The sequence below is a fragment of the Erythrolamprus reginae genome, chromosome 13 (genome assembly GCF_031021105.1).
Source record: "Erythrolamprus reginae isolate rEryReg1 chromosome 13, rEryReg1.hap1, whole genome shotgun sequence".
NCBI lineage: Eukaryota > Metazoa > Chordata > Lepidosauria > Squamata > Dipsadidae > Erythrolamprus > Erythrolamprus reginae.
In genome coordinates this window covers 6739207-6759243 of record NC_091962.1, presented here as the reverse complement: position 1 = coordinate 6759243, position 20037 = coordinate 6739207, and the positions used below count along the sequence as shown (strand labels likewise).

Sequence of the window (20037 nt, the reverse complement as noted above, 5' to 3'; positions counted from 1 at the left end):
GAAAAAAGAGAGGAAGGAAAAGAGAAAGAAAAAGAATGGGAGTAAGGAAGAGAGAAAGAAAATCAAAATCTAGTTTGAAACTAGCTCAACTATTTAAGTGGCATTTTGATATGGATAGAGTTGCCCTATTATGAGCTCACTGTTATAGACACACAGTATTTATTTATTTATTTATTTATTTATTTATTTATTTACTTACTTACTTACTTACTTACTTACTTATTTATTTATTTATTTATTTATTTATTTATTTATTTATTATTTCTGTGCCGCCCAGTCCCGAAGGGACTGCCGCTCAGACACTATACTTTTCCGCCCACCCCAAAAAAAAATTAGAGGGAACACTGCTCTGGACTTCTGTTGCCAGCAAAGCACCCGTTTTTGCACTGCTGGGATTCCCCTGCAGCATCACAAAAATACAGAAGTCCGGAGGTGGGGTTTCCCATGGAGGGGAGCCTCAGGGGAATCCCAGCAGCGCAAAAACGGGCGCTTCGGCTGGCAAAAGGGGTGAGTTTTGGGCTTGCACGCATTAATTGCTTTTCCATTGATTGCTATGGGAAACATTGTTTCGTCTTACAAACTTTTCACCTTAAGAACCTCGTCCCGGAACCAATTAAGTTCGTAAGACAAGGTATCACTGTACTTTAAACACTATTGCCCTTCGTTAGCCCGTACCCTCCCATTGAACTGTTTTATAACAGTTCCAGATTTCTTTTAATTGTTGGCATGCGGCATATGGCGGCTGCGGGTTTTGGAAGATTTTGTTCTGTCCTACACTTTATCTAAGATCAGTTCGGATTGAGTTTCATCTCAAATCAATTGATGATTTTCAGAACCCAGTGTTTATTCACTGTCGTTGTTGTTTTCATGTATCTTCTTGTTTTAGTTTTAATTTTTTATCTTTTTTCCTTGTTGTTACCCATTCATAAAATCATTATATATTGCTTTTATCATTGCTGTAAGCCGCCCCGAGTCTACGGAGAGGGGCGGCATACAAATCTAATAAATAATAATAATAATAATAATAAGCTAAAATCCCTAATATTTTCAAAATCTGGGCAATTCCCCGGCGCGAAATGCTGGTCTTGTTTAAGTTTTCAAGCAGGGGCCACTGTCTGGAGGGAGGGAAGGAAGGAAGGAAGGAGATAGAGAGGGAAGGAGGGTCCCGAGGGGTGGCCAGAATGCCTTGGCTTTGCCCCCAGGGAGCTGGCAGCCACCTCTCCTCCTGCACTTGCTGTCTTTGGGGGCTGAGGAGTCGGAAAAAATGCCAAGGTCACTACAGGCCTGGAGGAGAGGCAGATAAAAGTCCGTTCCCAGCGTCCCATCGCATCCCCGTTGCAGAAGGCAACACCTTAGCGGCTGCTTGCATTGCTGTTGCCCACCTGTCCCCCATTCCGACAGCCCCTTTGTGCTATGTTCCTCCTGGTTTTCCTGCCCCTTTTGCTGGCCAGGATGCCCGGCGGTGGTGGCATCTCCGATCTCAGGAAAGGAGACCCCGCAGAGGAGCAGCAAATTGAAATATCGGTCCTGACTCTCGACGGAAGGTAAGGCTTGCCAGCAGCCTCACTCACTCGCCCTCTCCAAATATCTGGGGGGGGGGGGGGGAGAGGCAAGGCAGTTGAGGGGTGGGGGTGGCTGGCTGGGAGGAGCTGGGTTCAAATCCCCCCACTTGGCCAGGAAAGTCCTTGGGCGCATCTGTTGCAAAGACAGAGGGGGAAAACCTCCGCCCCACCCCATCACCCTTGAGTGAGAAGAGGAGTCCCATATTCTGAAATGGGGAGATGGGGGAATTTGGGGATTGATGCCATGGATCAGCGCACTGGGAGTTTTTTGGGGGGGGATATAAGCAAGGTTGGGACAAATCTGCATTTTTTGGGAGTTTTTTTTTCCTGGAAACATTTTGAAAATGTGGGAAAGGTGGCAACCTAAGGATGAATGAAAGGAAAAGGAGAGAGGTGTTTTTCAATGGGATTTTGAGGGGGCAGAGGGATCTGGCAGCTGCCGGACTACACCTCCCATCAGGCACAGGAAAATAAGCTCCGGAGGGTGGTCATTTGCACCTCTTTTGAGTCCAGCAACTGGTTGCCAAGTTTTTTAAATGTCCCTGCTTCGGTGCCTCAGCTACCTGGAGGAATCCCCAGGGGTGCAGAAAATTAAAATTAACTTTTTAGCATTGTACTTTCATCATTCTTGCCTCTTTTAAAATTTTATCTTCGGGTTTTTTGTGTTTCCATATTTTATCTGTGTCCTTGCCCAGTGTCCTTCAGTGAGGGACATGGGCGGTTTCAAAATTTGATAGATAGCGGATGGATGGATAATAGATGGAGGGATGGATGAAGAAATAGACAGACAGATAGATAAGGGAGTGGATGGATAGGGTGGATGGATGGATGGATGGAGAGATAGATAAGATAAGCAATGGATCGACAGGATGGATGGATGGATGGATGGAGATATAGATGATAGATAGATGGATAAGAGATGGATAGATATAGATAGATAGATAAATAGATAGATAGATTAGATAGATAGATAGATAGATAGATAGATAGATAGATAGATAGATAGATAGATAGATAGATAGACAGACAGACAGATTACATGAGAGTGATATATAATGATGAATATATAGATGATGTATGTATGTATGTATGTATGTATGTATGTATGTATGTATGTATGTATGTATGTGGGTGGGTTCCTCCCAATTCGGGCGAACCAGTAGCGATCCGCTGATGATATCATGATGACATAATCTACCCAGTTGGGGTGGGGCTGATCCCTGGACGCTGCCATCTTTTTTTATTAATTTAAAAATATATATTTTATTTATTTATTTTCTGAGCATGTGCAGAAGCTGAGTTTCTGTACATGCGGTCGCCATCTTGTTTTCAACATTTTGGGGGGTGGGATTTTTTTGCTACTGCGCATGTGCAGCATGGAAGGAAGCAAACCCACCCCTTGTATGTATGTATGTATGTATGTATGGATAGATGGATGGATGGATAATTTGAGATATACAGAAAAAGAAAGATAGAGAGAGAAAGAATAATGAATGAATAGATGATGTATGTATGTATGAATGGATGGATGGATAGATGGATAGATGGATAAATGATGAATGAAGAGAGAGAGAGAACAATGGAAGGATGGGTGGATGGATGAATAAATGATGGATAGAGACAGATGAGAAAGAGAGAGAGAGAGAACAATGGATGTATTGGATGGATGGATGGATGGATGAATAAATGATGGATGGAGACAGATGAGAAAGAGAGCGAGAGAGACAGAGAGAACAATGGATGTATTGGATGGATGGATGAATAAATGATGGATGGAGACAGATGAGAGAGAGAGAGACAGAGAGAGAGAACAATGGATGTATTGGATGGATGGATGGATGGATGAATAAATGATGGATGGAGACAGATGAGAGAGAGAGAGAGACAGAGAGAACAATGGATGTACTGGATGGATGGATGGATGAATAAATGATGGATGGAGAAAGATAAGGAAGAGAGACAGAGACAGAGAGAGAGAGAACAATGGATGTATTGGATGGATGGATAGATAGATGGATGGATGAATGGGTATCCTCATTTATTCCCCTCTGCCCTTCGAGGCAGGAACAGCTCACTCCCCAGCTTCCAAGAGAAAATAGGGGACCTCCGTCTTCTCCCCCTCTTCCCATTTCCCCAAATTTTGCTGTGGCTGAGCCCGTGTTTGATTGTATCCTCCCACAGCTGTCGGGAACAAATCCTCCAGCGAGCAAGGACAGCGATGTGCCAGCTGCTGCGGTTAGACCACCCGCCCCGGCTGACGGCCAGCATGACCCAGCAGGTGCGGGAGGAATGGGCCAAAGAAGGAAGGAGATCCCTGGATCTCTCCATGGAGGGACCGATTCTCAGTAAGTGTCCCTCTGCACCCTCCTCGCTTCTCCTCTCTCCGCCTCCCCTTTTCCGAGACCCCCCAATGAAATTCAGAGGGGAGTTTAAGTTTTATTGGACTATTCCATCTAGTCTGCCCTTATACTATTTCCTGTATTTTATCTTAGGATGGATATATGTTTATCCCAGGCATGTTTCAATTCAGTTCCTAACCAACCACGTCTGCTGGAAGTTTGTTCCAAGCATCTACTCCTCTTTCAGTAAAATAATAATATTTTCTCACGTTGCTTCTGATCTTTCCCCCAACTAACTTCAGATTGTGTCCCCTTGTTCTTGGGTTCACTTTCCTATTAAAAACACTTCCCTCCTGGACCTTATTTAACCCTTTAACGTATTTAAATGTTTCGATCATGTCCCCCCTTTCCCTTCTGTCCTCCAGACCAGTGTTCCCTCTAATTTTTTGGGGGGGTGGGCGGAAAAGTATAGTGTCTGAGCGGCAGTCCCTTCGGGACTGGGCGGCACAGAAATAATAAATAAATAAATAAACAAACAAACAAACAAACAATTTCAAAATAAAGAATTTCAAAATAAAATACTGTACTGTGTGTCTATAACAGTGAGCTCATAATAGGGCAACTCTATCCATATCAAAATGCCACTTAAATAGTTGAGCTAGTTTCAAACTAGATTTTGATTTTCTTTCTCTCTTCCTTACTCCCATTCTTTTTCTTTCTCTTTTCCTTCCTCTCTTTTTTCTATCTGTTTCTCTCTCTTCCTCTCTCTCTCCTTCCCTCTCACTCTTTCCCTCTCGGCTTCTGGGCAGGTTTGGAAAACTCTGAGTTGATGATGATTTTTAAGTGAGCGATTGCTCACTGCTCAGCTTAGAGGGAACTATGCTCCAGACTATTCAGATTTGAGTTCATGGAGTCTTTCCTGATAAGTTTTATGCTTAAGACCTTCCACCCTTTTTGTAGCCCGTCTTTAAACCCGTTCAATTTTATCAATATCAATAGCTGGAGGATTAACAACAGTAGCAAGGAAGGTGGTTGGAAGGGGGCAAAATTTACTTAATGTTTGGTTTAGCCACAGAAATGTTGGGTTTAACTACGTTTGTAAGTCGAAGGCCACTTGTGGTTTCATCACTCCCAACTGCTGAGTGATGCAAACTCAGAAAAGGGTTAAACATGTCGCAAAGAAGTTGACTCACATGCGTGCGCACGGGCATATCAAGAGCGCCCTTTCTCTCATACCAAGGAATATAGCCTACGCTTTGCTGGCTGTTTGCTTAAGGGTTTAAAAAGCATTGCTGTTCTCTCTTTTGGGAGGGGGGAGCGCGTTCACCACCACCATCCGTTTTGTTTACGTCAAAGAGTTGCCATCAAATACTCACTTCTCCTTTTAGGCTGCACAAACGGATCCAGCTTTTGCGTCTGTCCGGTTTTCAATCTGCAATTCAGCCTGGGAAACATTAAAAAAAAACAAAAACGGCGTTGCGCAAACTGTGTGGCTTTGCACTCCCAAAATTCCCCAGGCAGCAATTTCGCTGCAGAGAATTCTGGGAGTAGAAGTCCACAAGAGTTGGAGCTGTTCGGACAAGGAAATCGGGATGGGATGGGATGGGATAGAATAGAATAGAATAGAATAGAATAGAATTCTTTATTGGCCAAGTGTGATTGAAAACACAAGGAATTTGTCTTTGGTGCATAAGCAGAGTTGGAAAGGGACCTTGTAGGTCTTCTAGTCCAACCCCCTGCTTAGGCAGGAAACCCTACACTGCTTCAGACAAAAGTTTACCCAACATCTTCTTAAAAACGTCCACTGTTGGAGCATTTACAATTTCTAGAAGCAGATTATTCCACTGATTAACAATAATAATAATAATAATAATAATAATAATAATAATAATAATAATAATAATAATAATAATAATATAAATATTATAATAATAATAATTTATTAGATTTGTATGCCGCCACTGTCCACAGACTCAGACTAATTGTTCTCGCTGTCAGGAAATTTCTCCATAGTTCTAAGTTGCTTCTCTCCTTGTTTAATTTCCACCCATTGCTTCTTGTCCTACCCTCAGGGGCTTTGGAGAATAGGTTGACTCCTTCTTCTTTGTGGCACCCCTGAGATATTGGAAGACTGCTATCATGTCTCCCCTGGTCCTTCTTTTCATTAAACTAGCCATGCCCAGTTCCTGGAACCATTCTTCGTATGTTTTAGCCTCCAGTCCCCTAATCATCTTGGTTGCTCTTCTCCGCACTCTTTCTAGAGTCTCAACATCCTTTTTGCATCTTTATGTCTAATTTATGAAAAGAAGGACCAGTGGGGGACATGTTAGCAGTCTTCCAGTATCTCAGGGGTTGCCCCAAAGAAGAAGCAGTCAGGCTATTCTCCAAAGCACCTAAGGGTAGAACAAGAAGCAATGGGTAGAAACTAAACATGGAGAGAAGCAACTTAGAACTAAGGAGAAATTTCCTGACAGTGAGAACAATTAATCAGTGGAACAACCTGCCTCCAGAAGTTGTAAATGTTTTTAAGGTTTGATAGCCATTTGTCCAAATTGTTCTAGGGTCTCCTGCTTGAAATGGGGGGGTTGGACTAGAAGACCTCCAAGGTCCTTTCCGATACTGTTATGAAACTCACCCAATCGTAAAGCACGTCAGCTAAGGAGATTCTGAGCACTGAAGCCCACCCATCTTGGAGTAGCCAAGTTTATTTATTTATTTATTTTATTTTATTTATTTATTTTGTCCAATACACAATGAGGGTTTTAGTGGGTATATATATATATACACATAGTAAAATATATGATTTATTTTTATTTATTTATTTATTTATTGGATTTGTATGCCGCCCCTAACAGCAATAATAAGACAGCGTACAATAATAATCCAATAATATAAACGATTAAAAACCCATTAATATAAAAACCAATCATACATACAGACATACCATGCATAAAATTGTAAAGGCCTAGGGGGAAAGAGGATCTCAATTCCCCCATGCCTGGCAGCAGAGATGGGTTTTAAGGAGCTTACGAAAGGCAAGGAGGGTGGGGGCAATTCTAATCTCTGGGGGGAGTTGGTTCCAGAGGGCCGGGGCCGCCACAGAGAAGGCTCTTTCCCTGGGTCCCGCCAAGCGGCATTGTTTAGTCGACGGGACCCGGAGAAGACCCACTCTGTGGGACCTAACTGGTCGCTGGGATTCGTGCAGCAGAAGGCGGTCCCTGGGATAAACTGGTCCGGTGCCATGAAGGGCTTTATAGGTCATAACCAACACTTTGAATTGTGACCGGAAACTGATCGGCAACCAATGCAGACTGCGGAGTGTTGGTGTAACATGGGCAAATTTGAGAAAGTCCATGATTGCTCTCGCAACTGCATTCTGCACGATCTGAAGTTTCCGAACACTTTTCAAAGGTAGCCCCATGTAGATGAAGGTTATAGAGGAGATACTCACAGTAAAATATATCTAAGAAATAATAGAAAAGAAGATATAGGAATAGAACATATCAATGAAAGAATAGAAGAAGAGATATAGGAATAGAAGAAAGGTATAGGAGCTATAGGAGAGCAATAGGACAGGGGACGGAAGGCACTCTGGTGCACTCGCCCCTTTGAGAAAGCTTGCTCTAGTTTAGGCTATAAACGAAATTCACCCCCTTGCAAAAAAAAAACCCACTCCAGACTTTGCACAAATCACAAACATTGCTTGATAAATTCTTGGACAATCTCCCATTGTAGGAACTCTGTATATTCTTTTAGCTCTTCTGAGGAAGCGTACGATAGGGTGCCTATTTATCCTCCTCTGTTGTTTATTGCAAATCCTCAGGGTTATTCTTATTTCAGGAACTTTTTTACTTTTTTAATCTTTCTAACTCCCCTTTTTGGCTTCGAAGGAGAAACAGCTGTTGGAGGGGGTCTTGCTAGGGACATAAAAACCCAGCCTTCGTTATCTGTACCAAAAAGGACATTCCTAACTCAATATCTTTTTTCTAACACAAAGATTACACACCCCGCACACCTGGCTTTTTCCTCACTGTCTGAAGGTGCCGGCTTCAGGATTTACTCCTCCGGATAGCTCTGAGGAAAAAAAAGAGAGAGATGAATACAGTTCATCTGTCTGGAACCCATACCACATCTCGGACATCAACACCCTTGAATATGTCCAAAGATACTTCACCAGAAGAGCCCTTCACTCCTCCACTCGAAACAGAATATCCTACGAAAATAGACTAACAATCCTGGGCCTAGAAAGCTTAGAACTACGTCGCCTAAAACACGATCTAAGTATTGCCCACAAGATCCTATGCTGCAACGTTCTACCTATCAATGACTACTTCAGCTTCAACCGCAACAACACAAGAGCACGCAACAGATTCAAACTTAATATTAACCGCTCCAAACTTGACTGTAAAAAATAGGACTTCAGCAACCGAGTTGTCGAAGCGTGGAATTCATTACCGGACTCAGTAGTGTCAACCCCTAACCCCCAACATTTCTCCCTTAGACTATCCACGATTGACCTCTCCAGGTTCCTTAGAGGTCAGTAAGGGGCGTGCATAAGTGCACCAGTGTGCCTTTCGTCCCCTGTCCAATTGTCTTTCCTTTATCTCATTTATCTTTTCTTCCTTTCAAATATGTTCACCTATACTTTTATATCTTTTCTTCTATTTTATTACATATCTATTCTCTTCAATGTGTATCATGTATTGGACAAAATAAATAAATAAAATAAAAATACATTTCTCTCTCCCAAATAAACGCAATAACAACAACAACAACAACAGAGTTGGAAGGGACCTTGGAGGTCTTCTAGTCTAACCCCCTGCTTAGGCAGGAAACCCTACACTTCTTGAGACAAATGGTTATCCACCAGAGCCGAGGTGGTCCAGTGGGTAGAGGCCACTAAAGCTGATTGCTAAATCTGCAGGTCAACGGTTCAAATCTCATCCCCGGCTCAAGGTTGACTCAGCCTTCCATCCTTCCGAGGTGGGTCAAATGAGGACCCGGATTGTGGGGGCAATAGCCTAGCTCTGTTAAAAAGTGCTATTGCTAACATGTTGTAAGCCGCACTGAGTCTAAGAAGAAAGGCAGCATTTTTTTAAAAAATTGAATAAGTAAGTAAGTAAGTAAGTAAGTAAGTAAGTAAGTAAGTAAGTAAGTAAGTAAATAAATAAATAAATTTTCTTTGAAACTTCCAGTGTTGGAGCATTCGCAACTTCTGGAGGCAAGCTGTCCTACTGATTAATGGTTCTAACCATCAGGAAATTTCTCCTTAGTTCTAAGTTTCTTCTCTCCTTTTTTAGTTTCCACCCATTGCTTCTTGTCCTGCCCTCAGGTACTTTGACAAGTCGTCCTTGATTTAGTTTTTTTTTAAAGAAAATTAAAAGTTTTTTATTTACAAATTTAAAAACCCAATACAATTCAAAAAGAGCAATAAACAATTACAAACATAATTAGAAGAAAAGAATGGAGGAGGGAGAAAAAAAATGATAATGACGTGCTATCTAACTGTTTTCTTTTCTTTCTTTTCTTATTTTGTTTTCCTATTTTTTCCTCTTTTTGTCTCTCTTTCCCTTTCTCTCGTTTCTCTTTCTCTTTGCTTGCCTTTTTTTCCCTCCCTTGATTTGCGATCACAAATCGATCCCCAAATATCTGCCACCAAACGAAGCATTTGTTGAGTTTTGCCTTGTTTGTTTGTTTACTTATTTACTTATTTACTTACTTACTTATTTACTTACTTACTTACTTATTTACTTATTTACTTACGTATTTATTTACTTACTTACTTATTTACTTATTTACTTACTTACTTACTTACTTACATACTTACTTACTTACTTACTTACTTACTTACTTACTTACTTACTTACTTACTTACTTACTTACTTACTTACTTACTTACTTACTTATTTGCTGCCCCTTTCTTGGCTCAGTTGTTAAGGGAATCACTGCAGTGAGTCAAATTTATGATAAATTATTTAGATTTTCCTCCCCTTTTGAATTGATATATGTTAGATTCCTGTAACAGATAAAATTTAAGATTTAGTCGTTATAATTGGGAATTCTGGTTTTTCTTTTTAAAAGGGTGATTACAATAAAAGTAATGGTAAGAAATATATATATTATTTATTTATTTATTTGTTTGTTTGTTTGTTTGTTTGTTTATTTACTTATTTACTTATTTACTTATTTACTTATTTACTTATTTACTTATTTTGTCCAATACAAAATGAAGGTTGGAGAGAATGAACATGTAGTCATATATACCAAGGAAAGGATAGAAGAGAAGATATGAAAATAAAATACGTCAATGAAGAAACGAGAAGAGATATGAATGGAAGAAAAGATATAAAATATATAGGAGAGACTATAGGACAAGGGACGTATGGCACACTGGTGCACTTATGCACGCTCCTTACTGACCTCTTAGGAATATGGAGAGGTCAACCGTGGATAGTCTAAGGGAAAAATGTTGGGGGTTGACACCACGGAGTCCGGTAATGAGTTCCACGCTTTGACAACTCAATCGCTAAAGTCATATTTTTTACAGTCAAGTTTGGAGTGGTTAATATTAAGTTTGAATCTGTTGTGTGCTCTTGTGTTATTGTGGTTGAAGCTGAAGTAGTCGTTGACAGGTAGAACGTTGCAGCATATGATCTTGTGGGCATTACTTAGATCATGTTTTAAGGCATCGTAGTTCTAAGCTTTCTAGACCCAGGATTGTAAGTCTAGTTTTGTAGGGTATTCGGTTTCAACTGATATTAAGGATATATCGAGGAGATTGAAGCAGGATAGCCTAAATAGCACGAATCCCAGCGACCGATTAGGTCCCACAGAGTTGGCCTTCTCCGGGTCCCGTCAACTAAACAATGTTGTTTGGTGGGACCCAGGGGAAGAGCCTTCTCTGTGGCGGCCCCGACCCTCTGGAACCAGCTACCCCCAGAGATTAGAATTGCCAACACCCTCCTCGCCTTTCGTAAACTCCTTAAAACCCACCTTTCCCTTCAGGCATGGGGGAATTGAAACATCTCCCCCGGGCCTATACATTTTATGTATGTTTGCTTTTAATAATGGGGTTTTTTTTAGCTTTTCTCCTAAATTATTAGATTTGTTATATATTGTTTACTATTGCTGTGAGCCGCCTCGAGTCTGTGGAGAGGGGCGGCATACAAATCTAATAAATAAATAAATAAATAAATAAATGAATGAATGAATGAATGAATGAATGAATAAATAAATAAACAGATGTAATAAGAAAAGAAGCAGCGAAAAAAAACTGTACAGTGATACTTCGTCTTACAAACGCCTCGTCATACAAACTTTTCGAGATACAAACCCGGGGTTTAAGATTTTTTTGCCTCTTCTTACAAACTATTTTCACCTTACAAACCCACCGCTGCCGCTAGGATGCCCCGCCTCTGGGCTTCCGTTGCCAGCGAAGCACCAGTTTTTGCGCTGCTGGAATGCCCCTGAGGCTCCCCTCCATAGGAAACCCCACCTCTGGACATTTGTGATGTTTTTGTGATGCTGCATGGGAATCCCAGCAGGGGAATCCCAGCAGCGCAAAAACAGGTGCTTCGCTGGCAACGGAAGTCTGGAGGTGGGGTTTTCCAGCGAGGGGAGCCTCAGTGAAATCGCAGCATCGCAAAAACACAGAGGTCCCAAGCGGAGGTGGGGTTTTGAGGACTTCGGTGTTTTTGCGATGCTGCGATTACACTGATGCTCCCTTTGTTGGGAAATCCCACCTCCGGACTTCCGTTGCCAGTGAAGCACTTGTTTTTGCATTGCTGGGATTCCCCTGCTGGGATTCCCCTGCAGCATCGCAAAAACACAGAAGTCCGGAGGTGGGGTTTCCTATGGAGGGGAACCTCAGGGGAATCCCAGCAGCGCAAAAACGGGCGCTTTGGCTGGCAAAAGGGGTGAATTTTGGGCTTGCACGCATTAATCGCTTTTCCATTGATTCCTATGGGAAACATTATTTCGTCTTACAAACTTTTCACCTTAAGAACCTCGTCCCGGAACCAATTAAGTTTGTAAGACAAGGTATCACTGTACTAGTTAACAGCTTTTTAAACGCATATAAGAAATTTTGAATTATTATTTTTTTATCCAGATGTCAAATGTACAGGAGGTAGCCCTGGACAGATTATGAATACCCCAAAATTCAAAAAAAATATTATTGTATTGTATTTTAAGACTGATGGTGTATTACATTGCATATGTGATTGGTGTGGAGAAAAAAAAGAAAACACTTTTTCTTCAAAAAGAAACAAAAAGTGAGTCAAACTGTTGTTAGGTGAACCTAGCTTTCCTGTTGATTTGGTCGGTTTAGATCACAAAAGAGGGTCCCTATATCGGCTCCCCCAAGACACAGCGACCCTCATAAATCGGAGTCAGTCGGCAAACGTCTGAATTTTCGATCTGGTGCCCGTGAGGATGTTGCAACGTTTTTAAGTGTGAAAAACGGCCCATTTTTCCCCAGTGTCGTCGTAACTTTGAACGGTCCCTAAATGAACTGTCCTATGTCGAAGACTACAAATACTGTACTTACCTGCCTTTTTTTGGTCCTCAGATATCACCTCTAATCAGACGTTGGTGAGCCGAAGAGGGGGCTGTTTACAGATCTCGCAATACATCACCCTGGATGGTAAAATGATAAATAATATGTTAATATCGCAATATTGTTAATATGTTCATATGACAATTCATTCTGGGCTTTAAAAAAAAAAACCTTTTCTGACCAAAGTTTCATCTGTGCAAAATGTCCTTACCAAGATAGTAATATTTTTTTTAACCCTGGTTTGTTGCCTGAACCCTATTGGTCAGTTTGAATAAATTAAGGAAGTCTCAACCAGGTTTTTAATAATGACAGCAGTGTTTCAATATTGGAGGGGGCTGCCCCAGAGAAGAGGAAGGGGGTCAAGCTATTTTCCAAAGGACCTTGGAAGGCCAGACAAGGAATATTATTATTATTATTATTATTATTATTATTATTATTATTAATTGGATTTGTATGCCGCCCCTCTCCGCAGACTCAGGGCGGCTAACAACAGCAGTAAAACAGTACAACAAAATCCAATACTAAAAAAGCAGTTAAAAACCCATTATATTAAGACCAATCATACATGCAAACATACCATACATAAAATTGTGAAGGCCTAGGGGGAAAGTGTATCTTAGTTCCCCCATGCCTGGCGGCAGAGGTGGGTTTTAAGCAGCTTACGAAAGGCAAGGAGGGTGGGGGCAATTCTAATCTCTGGGGGGAGTTGGTTCCAGAGAGTCGGGGCCGCCACAGAGAAGGCTCTTCCTCTGGGTCTCGCCAAGCGACATTGTTTGGTTGACGGGACCCGGAGAAGACCCACTCTGTGAGACCTAACTGGTCGCTGGGATTCGTGCGGCAGAAGGCGGTCCCTGAGATATTCTGGCCTGGTGCCATGAAGGGCTTTATAGGTCATAACCAACACTTTGAATTGTGACCGGAAACTGATCGGCAACCAATAATAATAATGGATGGAAACCGAACAAGGTGAGATTCAACCTGGAAATAAGAGTCCTTTTGGAGTAAGCGGCATATAAATGCAAAAACAAACAGGAAGGAAGGAAGGAAGGAAGGAAGGAAGGAAGGAAGGAAGGAAGGAAGGAAGGAAGGAAGGAAGGAAGGAAGGATTTTCTGGCAGTGATAACAATCAACCCATGGAGAGAAGTTGCCTTCGGAAGTTGGAGGCTTTCAAGGAAAGACCGGACTACCATTTGTCAGAAATAGTGTAAGGCAGTGATGGCAAACCTATGGCATGGGTGCCACAGGTGGCACGCGGAGCCATATCTGTTGGCATGCGAGCCGTTGCCCTCGCTCAGCTCCAACGTGCATGTGTGTGCCGGCCAGCTGGTTTTTGGCTCACACAAAGGCTCTGGGAGGGCGTTTTTGGCTTCCAGAGAACCTCCGGGGGGATGGCAGAGGGCATTTTTAGCCTTCCCCAGCTCCAGGGGAGCCTTTGAAGCCTGGGGAGGGCGAAACACGAGCCTACTGGGCCCACCAGATGTTGGGAAACAGGCAGTTTCCAGCCCCCAGAGGGCTGGGGAATTAATAATATAATAATAATAATAATAATAATAATAATAATAACAACAACAACAGCAACAAACAACACCAGTATTATTATTATTATTACTATTATTATTATTATTAATTATTATTAATTATTATTATTATTATTATTATTTAGACTTGTATGCCGCCCCTCTCCGAAGACTCGGAGCGGCTCACAACAAATAATACAGGAATACAAATCTAATATTAAAAACAGTTATAAAGCTGTTTTTGCCCTTCCCAGGCATTGAATTATGGACGTGGGCACTCGAGCGTGCGCGATAGCACATGCGCACACTCTTTCGACACCCGAGGAAAAAAAGGTTCGCCATCACTGGTGCAGGGTCTCCTAATTGGGTAGGGGGGTTGGACTAGATGACCTACAAGGTCCCTTCCAATTCTGTTCATCATCTGTAACCTGCAGTGATGGCGAACCTTTTTTGGTTCACATGCCAAAAGGAGGGACAAACATACACACCACTCCCGACACGCAATGACACACCCGTTTTCCATTCTCCCCAGGCTTCAGAGCCTTTCTAGGAGCCTGGGAAGGGTGAAAACACCCCCACACCCCCTGGAGGCCCTCCGGTGGCCAGAAAAAGCCCGTTTCAAGTTGGGAAATGGCCCATTTCTGGCCTCCAGAGGGCCTCTCAGGGTAGGGGAGGCTGTTTTCGGTCTCCCCAGGTTCCTAGAAAGGCTCTGAATCCTGGGGAGAGCAAAACAACGGAACTTCCGGTCCAACCGGAAGTCAGCTAAGGGAACATTTCTGGCCTCCCGAGGACCTCCGAGGAAGTGGGAAAGCCGTTTTCGCCCTCCCCAAGCTCCTAGAAAGGCTCTGGAGCTTGGGGGGAGCAAAAAATGGGCCTTCCCCATCACCTCTGGAGGCTAAAAACAGGCTGTTTTACAATTCCCAGTGGCACGCATGCCATAAGTTTGCCATCAAAGAACTAAAGCATAGTTGAGGCCATGGTTTTTTTTGACTAAGCCATGATGGCTGAAAAATGACCTACGATGTTAAGTCAGGATAGTGTGTTGCAACAGGTTAAAAATAAAAAACTAAATGAGTTTAAGAATAGGTTAACAAAACATAAAACATGGTATGTTTTTTAAAAAGGTCAAAAAGTAAAAATACAGTAGGTTAAAAATGAACTAAAAATTAAAAAATGCCTTGGGTTAAAAAATAATGTAGATTGAAAAGTTTTTTTAAAAAAATACATTGGGTTAAAAATTAAATAATACAGTACGTTCAAGTGAGCTAAAAAAATAGTTTGGGTTAAAAAAATAGGTTGAAAGTTAAAAAAAATACATGGGGTTAAAAATAAGCTAAATGTAAAAAAATTATACCTTTGGTTAAAAAATAATAGTAAAAACAAATACAATTTGGGCTAAAATGTGAAAAAGATGGCAGGTTAAAAAATAGGTTTTAAAAGTAACTATGCCCCCTAGTGGCTGAGGTTACACAATAATCCTGGCTTGGTGCAAATGCTACAGAGAGTCGGTTTCCCATTGAACTAAACTGGAATTGGAAACTAGGTTTAGGGCAGGAATTAAGAGTTTCAGAATAACAGAGTTGGAAGGGACCTTGGGGGTCTTCTAGTCCAGCCTCTGCTCGCCGGAGACCCTATCCCATTTCTGACAAGTGGCTGTCCAATCTCTTCTTAAAGAGGAAATATTCTTATTTCAATTTTTTAAATATTTTACAAATATATAAATGCATGAACAGCATGGCACCTGAGTATCAAACATTTTGACACAAATAAAATAGTATTAATAATATTTGTTTCTCTATCAATCAATCAATCAATCAATCAATCATATCTTTCTATTTATCTCTCTCTCTATCTCTCTCTCTCTCTCTAATTGCTCTCTCTCTCTCTACCTATATCTCTCTCTCTACCTACCTACCTACCTACCTTCTATCTATCTATCTATCTATCTATCTATCTATCTATCATCTCTCTCTCTCTCACCTCTCTCTCTCTCTACCTACCTACCTACCTTCTATCTATCTATCTATCTATCTATCTATCTATCATCTCTCTCTCTCTAATCTATCTATCTCTCTATCTCTCTACCTATCATCTCTCTCTCTCTCTCTCTCTCTACCTACCTACCTACCTACCTCTATCTATCTACCGTATCTATCTATCTATCTATCTATCTATCTATCTATCTATCTATCTATCATCTCTTTCTCTCTCTAATCTCTCTATCTCTCTACCTATCATCTCTTTCTCTCTCTCTCCCTACCTACCTACCTACCTACCTATCTATCATCTCTCTCTCTAATCTCTCTCTCTCTCTCTATCTATCACTCTACCTATCATCTCTCTTTCTCTCTCTCTCTCCCTACCTCCCTATCTATTATCTATCTATCTATCTATCTATCTATCTATCTATCTATCTATCTATCTATCTATCTATCTATCTATCTATCTATCTAACTATCTATCTATCTATCTATCTATCTATCTATCTATCTATCTATCTATCTATCTATCTATCTATCTATCTCTTTCTCCACCCCTATTCCACCACCTAGATCTTGGCTGGCAGAATTGGGTGCTGAGCCCCACTTCCTTCACCTTCACCGAATGTCTGGGGTGCCACTGCCACCGAATCAAAGAAGAGACGCAGCTGGATGACTGGCGGCTGGCCTGTGGCCTCCAGGAGCCAAGCCATCAAAGCCAGGTGGATGCCCAACAGGTAAAGCAGAAATGGAGGTGCAGGGCGGTCCCTGGTGCGAGGGTCCAGGCAGACCTGGAGGGGTGTGTGTGTGTGTCAAAGGATTGACACTCGGTCCGGCTGTGTGTGGTGTACAGGAAGTCCTCAACTTACAACCGGAACCGTGCCTAACCTTTCCGTCACTAAGTAAAATTTGACGGATTCCCTCGCCGAGTTTGTTAAGTGAAAACTGCTACGGTTGTGAAGTTAGTAACCCCGTTCCCATGCATCAACTACTCGGTTACTAAAGACGTATTTCCTGCAGTCGAGTTTAGAGCGGTTTGCTTTAAGTTTGTATCTGTTGTGTGCTTGATTCCACATTTCCTTTATGCATTAGAACATATGCGCCAAAGACAAATTCCTTGTGTGATCAATCACACTTGGCCAATAAAGAATTCTATGTCCATCCTTCTTAACTCAGGGGTCGTTCTTTAACTAACAGTTGTAAGTCAAGGACTGTTCTCACTTCAAACGGTTGCTAAAGTCAAGAACTACCTGGAGTAGTCCCAGCAGGGCTCAAAGGGCATGGGGAAGACCCCCAAGTTCACCCCACTTTTTTTACTTTCTCCCGCCAGAGACGCTGCTGTCGACCCCAAAAGACCCCGCTGCCCTTCCTCTTCCTCAAAGAAGACGGCTCCTTCAACCTCCAGACGGTCCGCCTGGCCCACGATTGTCATTGCCGACCCTGAGCTGAGACACAACCACACCCACGAGACCCTCGCCCAGCCCCCAGGAGTCTTCGGCACGGAAAGGAGGAACATCAGCAAGCAACCCCCCTGTCTTTGCAGCGAGAGCATCACTGGGGAAAGGGGAGGAAGGACAAACTTTTAAAATGTTGTTTTCACCTTTATAAACACACAAAAGTAATCCCTGGGGGGGGGGGCTGGAGGAGCCCCTTTTCCACAGCACCCCCACCATCACTGCAAACACCACCACCACTGCACCGCTGTGCAAATATTATCTACTAGGCATGGGTGGCACCAGGCATTCTGGGAGTTGTGGTTTGGACGAGGCGAATGGGTTGCGGGCTGGGGTTCGGCCTTCTTTGCAAACGCCGGTCACTCAGGCTGTCTTGTTGTTTGGGCAGCTTGACCAAAAGGATGTCTTTAGCTAGGGAGACTTTCCCCCCAAGCTGCTTTCCAGCCCTCGTTGTTCCTACACCTTTCACAGCAGCTAAATGCCGATCCAGCTCTCACCTTCATAAGCCATCGTTTTGCTAGGGCAATTTTTCTTCACCTAGGGGACTTCAAGGAGCGTGGACTTCGATCCCCAGAATCCCCCAAGCAGCCAGATTTAAATCCCCCTGCCAGCATAATTTAAGATGGGTGGACTTCAATTCCCAGAATCCCCCAGCCAGCATGCTTTAAGATGGGTGGACTTCCACTCCCAGAATCCCCCAGCCAGCATGCTTTAAAATGGATGGACTTCAATTCCCAGAATCTCCCAGCCAGCATATTTAAGATGGGTGGACTTCAACTCCCAGAATCCCCCAGCCAGCATGCTTTAAGAGGGGTGGACTTCCACTCCCAGAATCCCCCAGCCAGCATGCTTTAAGAGGGGTGGACTTCCACTCCCAGAATCCCCCAGCCAGCATGCTTTAAGAGGGGTGGACTTCTACTCCCAGAAGCCCCCAGCCAGCATGCTTTAAGAGGGGTGGACTTCCACTCCCAGAATCCCCCAGCCAGCATGCTTTAAGAGGGGTGGACTTCCACTCCCAGAATCCCCCAGCCAGCATGCTTTAAGATGGGTGGACTTCTACTCCCAGAATCCCCCAGCCAGCATGCTTTAAGAGGGGTGGACTTCTACTCCCAGAATCCCCCAGCCAGCATGCTTTAAGAGGGGTGGACTTCCACTCCCAGAATCCCCCAGCCAGCATGCTTTAAGATGGGTGGACTTCTACTCCCAGAATCCCCCAGCCAGCATGCTTTAAGAGGGGTGGACTTCCACTCCCAGAATCCCCCAGCCAGCATGCTTTAAGAGGGGTGGACTTCCACTCCCAGAAGCCCCCAGCCAGCATGCTTTAAGATGGATGGACTTCAATTCCCAGAATCCCCCAACCAGCATGCTTTAAGATGGGCGGACCTCCACTCCCAGAATCCCCCAGCCAGCATGCTTTAAGATGGGTGGGTTTCAACTCCCAGAATCCCCCAGCCAGCATAATTTAAAATAAGTGGGTTTCTATTCCCAGAATCCCCCAGGCAAAAGATATAAAATCCCCAGCCAGCATGCTTTAAAATGGATGGACTTCAACTCCCAGAATCCCCCATCCAGCATGCTTTAAGATGGGTGGACTTCCACTCCCAGAATCCCCCAGCCAGCATGGTTTAAGAGGGGTGGACTTCAATTCCCAGAATCCCCCAGCCAGCATGCTTTAAGAGGGGTGGACTGCAACTCCCAGAATCCCCCAGCCAGCATAATTTAAGATGGGAGGACTTCCACTCCCAGAATTCCCCAGTCAGCATACTTTAAGAAGAGCAAACTTCAGCTCCCAGAATTCCCCAGGAAGCATGTCTGGTTGGGGAATTCTGGGAGTTGAAGTCCACCCGTCTTAAATTTCCCAAGGAAACACTCAACACTAGGGTGTTTGTTTGCACCTACCACACTGCAAACTACTGTTGAGAAAGTCTTTTTGGCTAAATTCCATGGACTCTTTTATCAAGCTAGAAAAAGCTACTTTTTCAACATTCCAACCTTATCGCTGTACATTTCTGCAGCTGCAGCTGCTCTGAAGGACCTAGGAAATATCATGGTAAAAACTGATTTAAATGCAGCTTAGATGCCATTGGTTTAAAACAGAAATTGTAAATAGTCTGTGTTGTTTTTGTTGGTTACATTTTTGTTAATTTTTTTTTATCACGCCCGAACCTTCACGGATTTGCAATAAAAGCTCACCAATTATTTTAATAACAACTTGGCCTCTTCGGTTTGATAAGTGAAGGGCAGATTGCATTGAAATTATATTTAAGAGGTTTTTGAAAAGTATAAAGCATGGGAAACTTGGCTTTTCAGCCTTAGCAAACCGCCCCATCTATTTTGGGGGAGGGCAGAATTGGGGTTCAGACTATACAGGCGGGTCCTTGATTTACGATTGCAAATGAGCCCAACATTTCTGTGGTTTTAAGGGAGGTATTGGTTAAGTGAGTTTTGCCCCTATTTTACGACCTTTCTTGCCACGGTTGTTAAGTGCATCACCGCCCTTGATAAATTAGTGACTTCGTCATTAAGTGAAGGGAGGAAGGATAATACGAGGGAGAAAGGAAGGAAGGAAGACAGGGAGAAAAGATAATGGAATGAAGGAGGGAAGAAAGGGAGGGATGATAATGGAAGG

General features: G+C 42.9%; 1 protein-coding gene across 1 annotated transcript; it reads left to right on the top strand.

Annotated features, from left to right (window-relative positions):
- The first annotated feature begins 1295 nt into the window (after positions 1–1295).
- On the top strand, positions 1296–19610 carry LOC139175249 (growth/differentiation factor 15-like). The gene is made up of 5 exons (XM_070766249.1): positions 1296–1544; positions 3744–3907; positions 12471–12545; positions 16528–16691; positions 17285–19610. Exons 1-5 carry the CDS (start codon positions 1414–1416, stop codon positions 17396–17398), a joined length of 648 nt encoding a protein of 215 aa, XP_070622350.1. The 5' UTR covers positions 1296–1413; the 3' UTR covers positions 17399–19610.
- Positions 19611–20037: the final 427 nt, after the last annotated feature.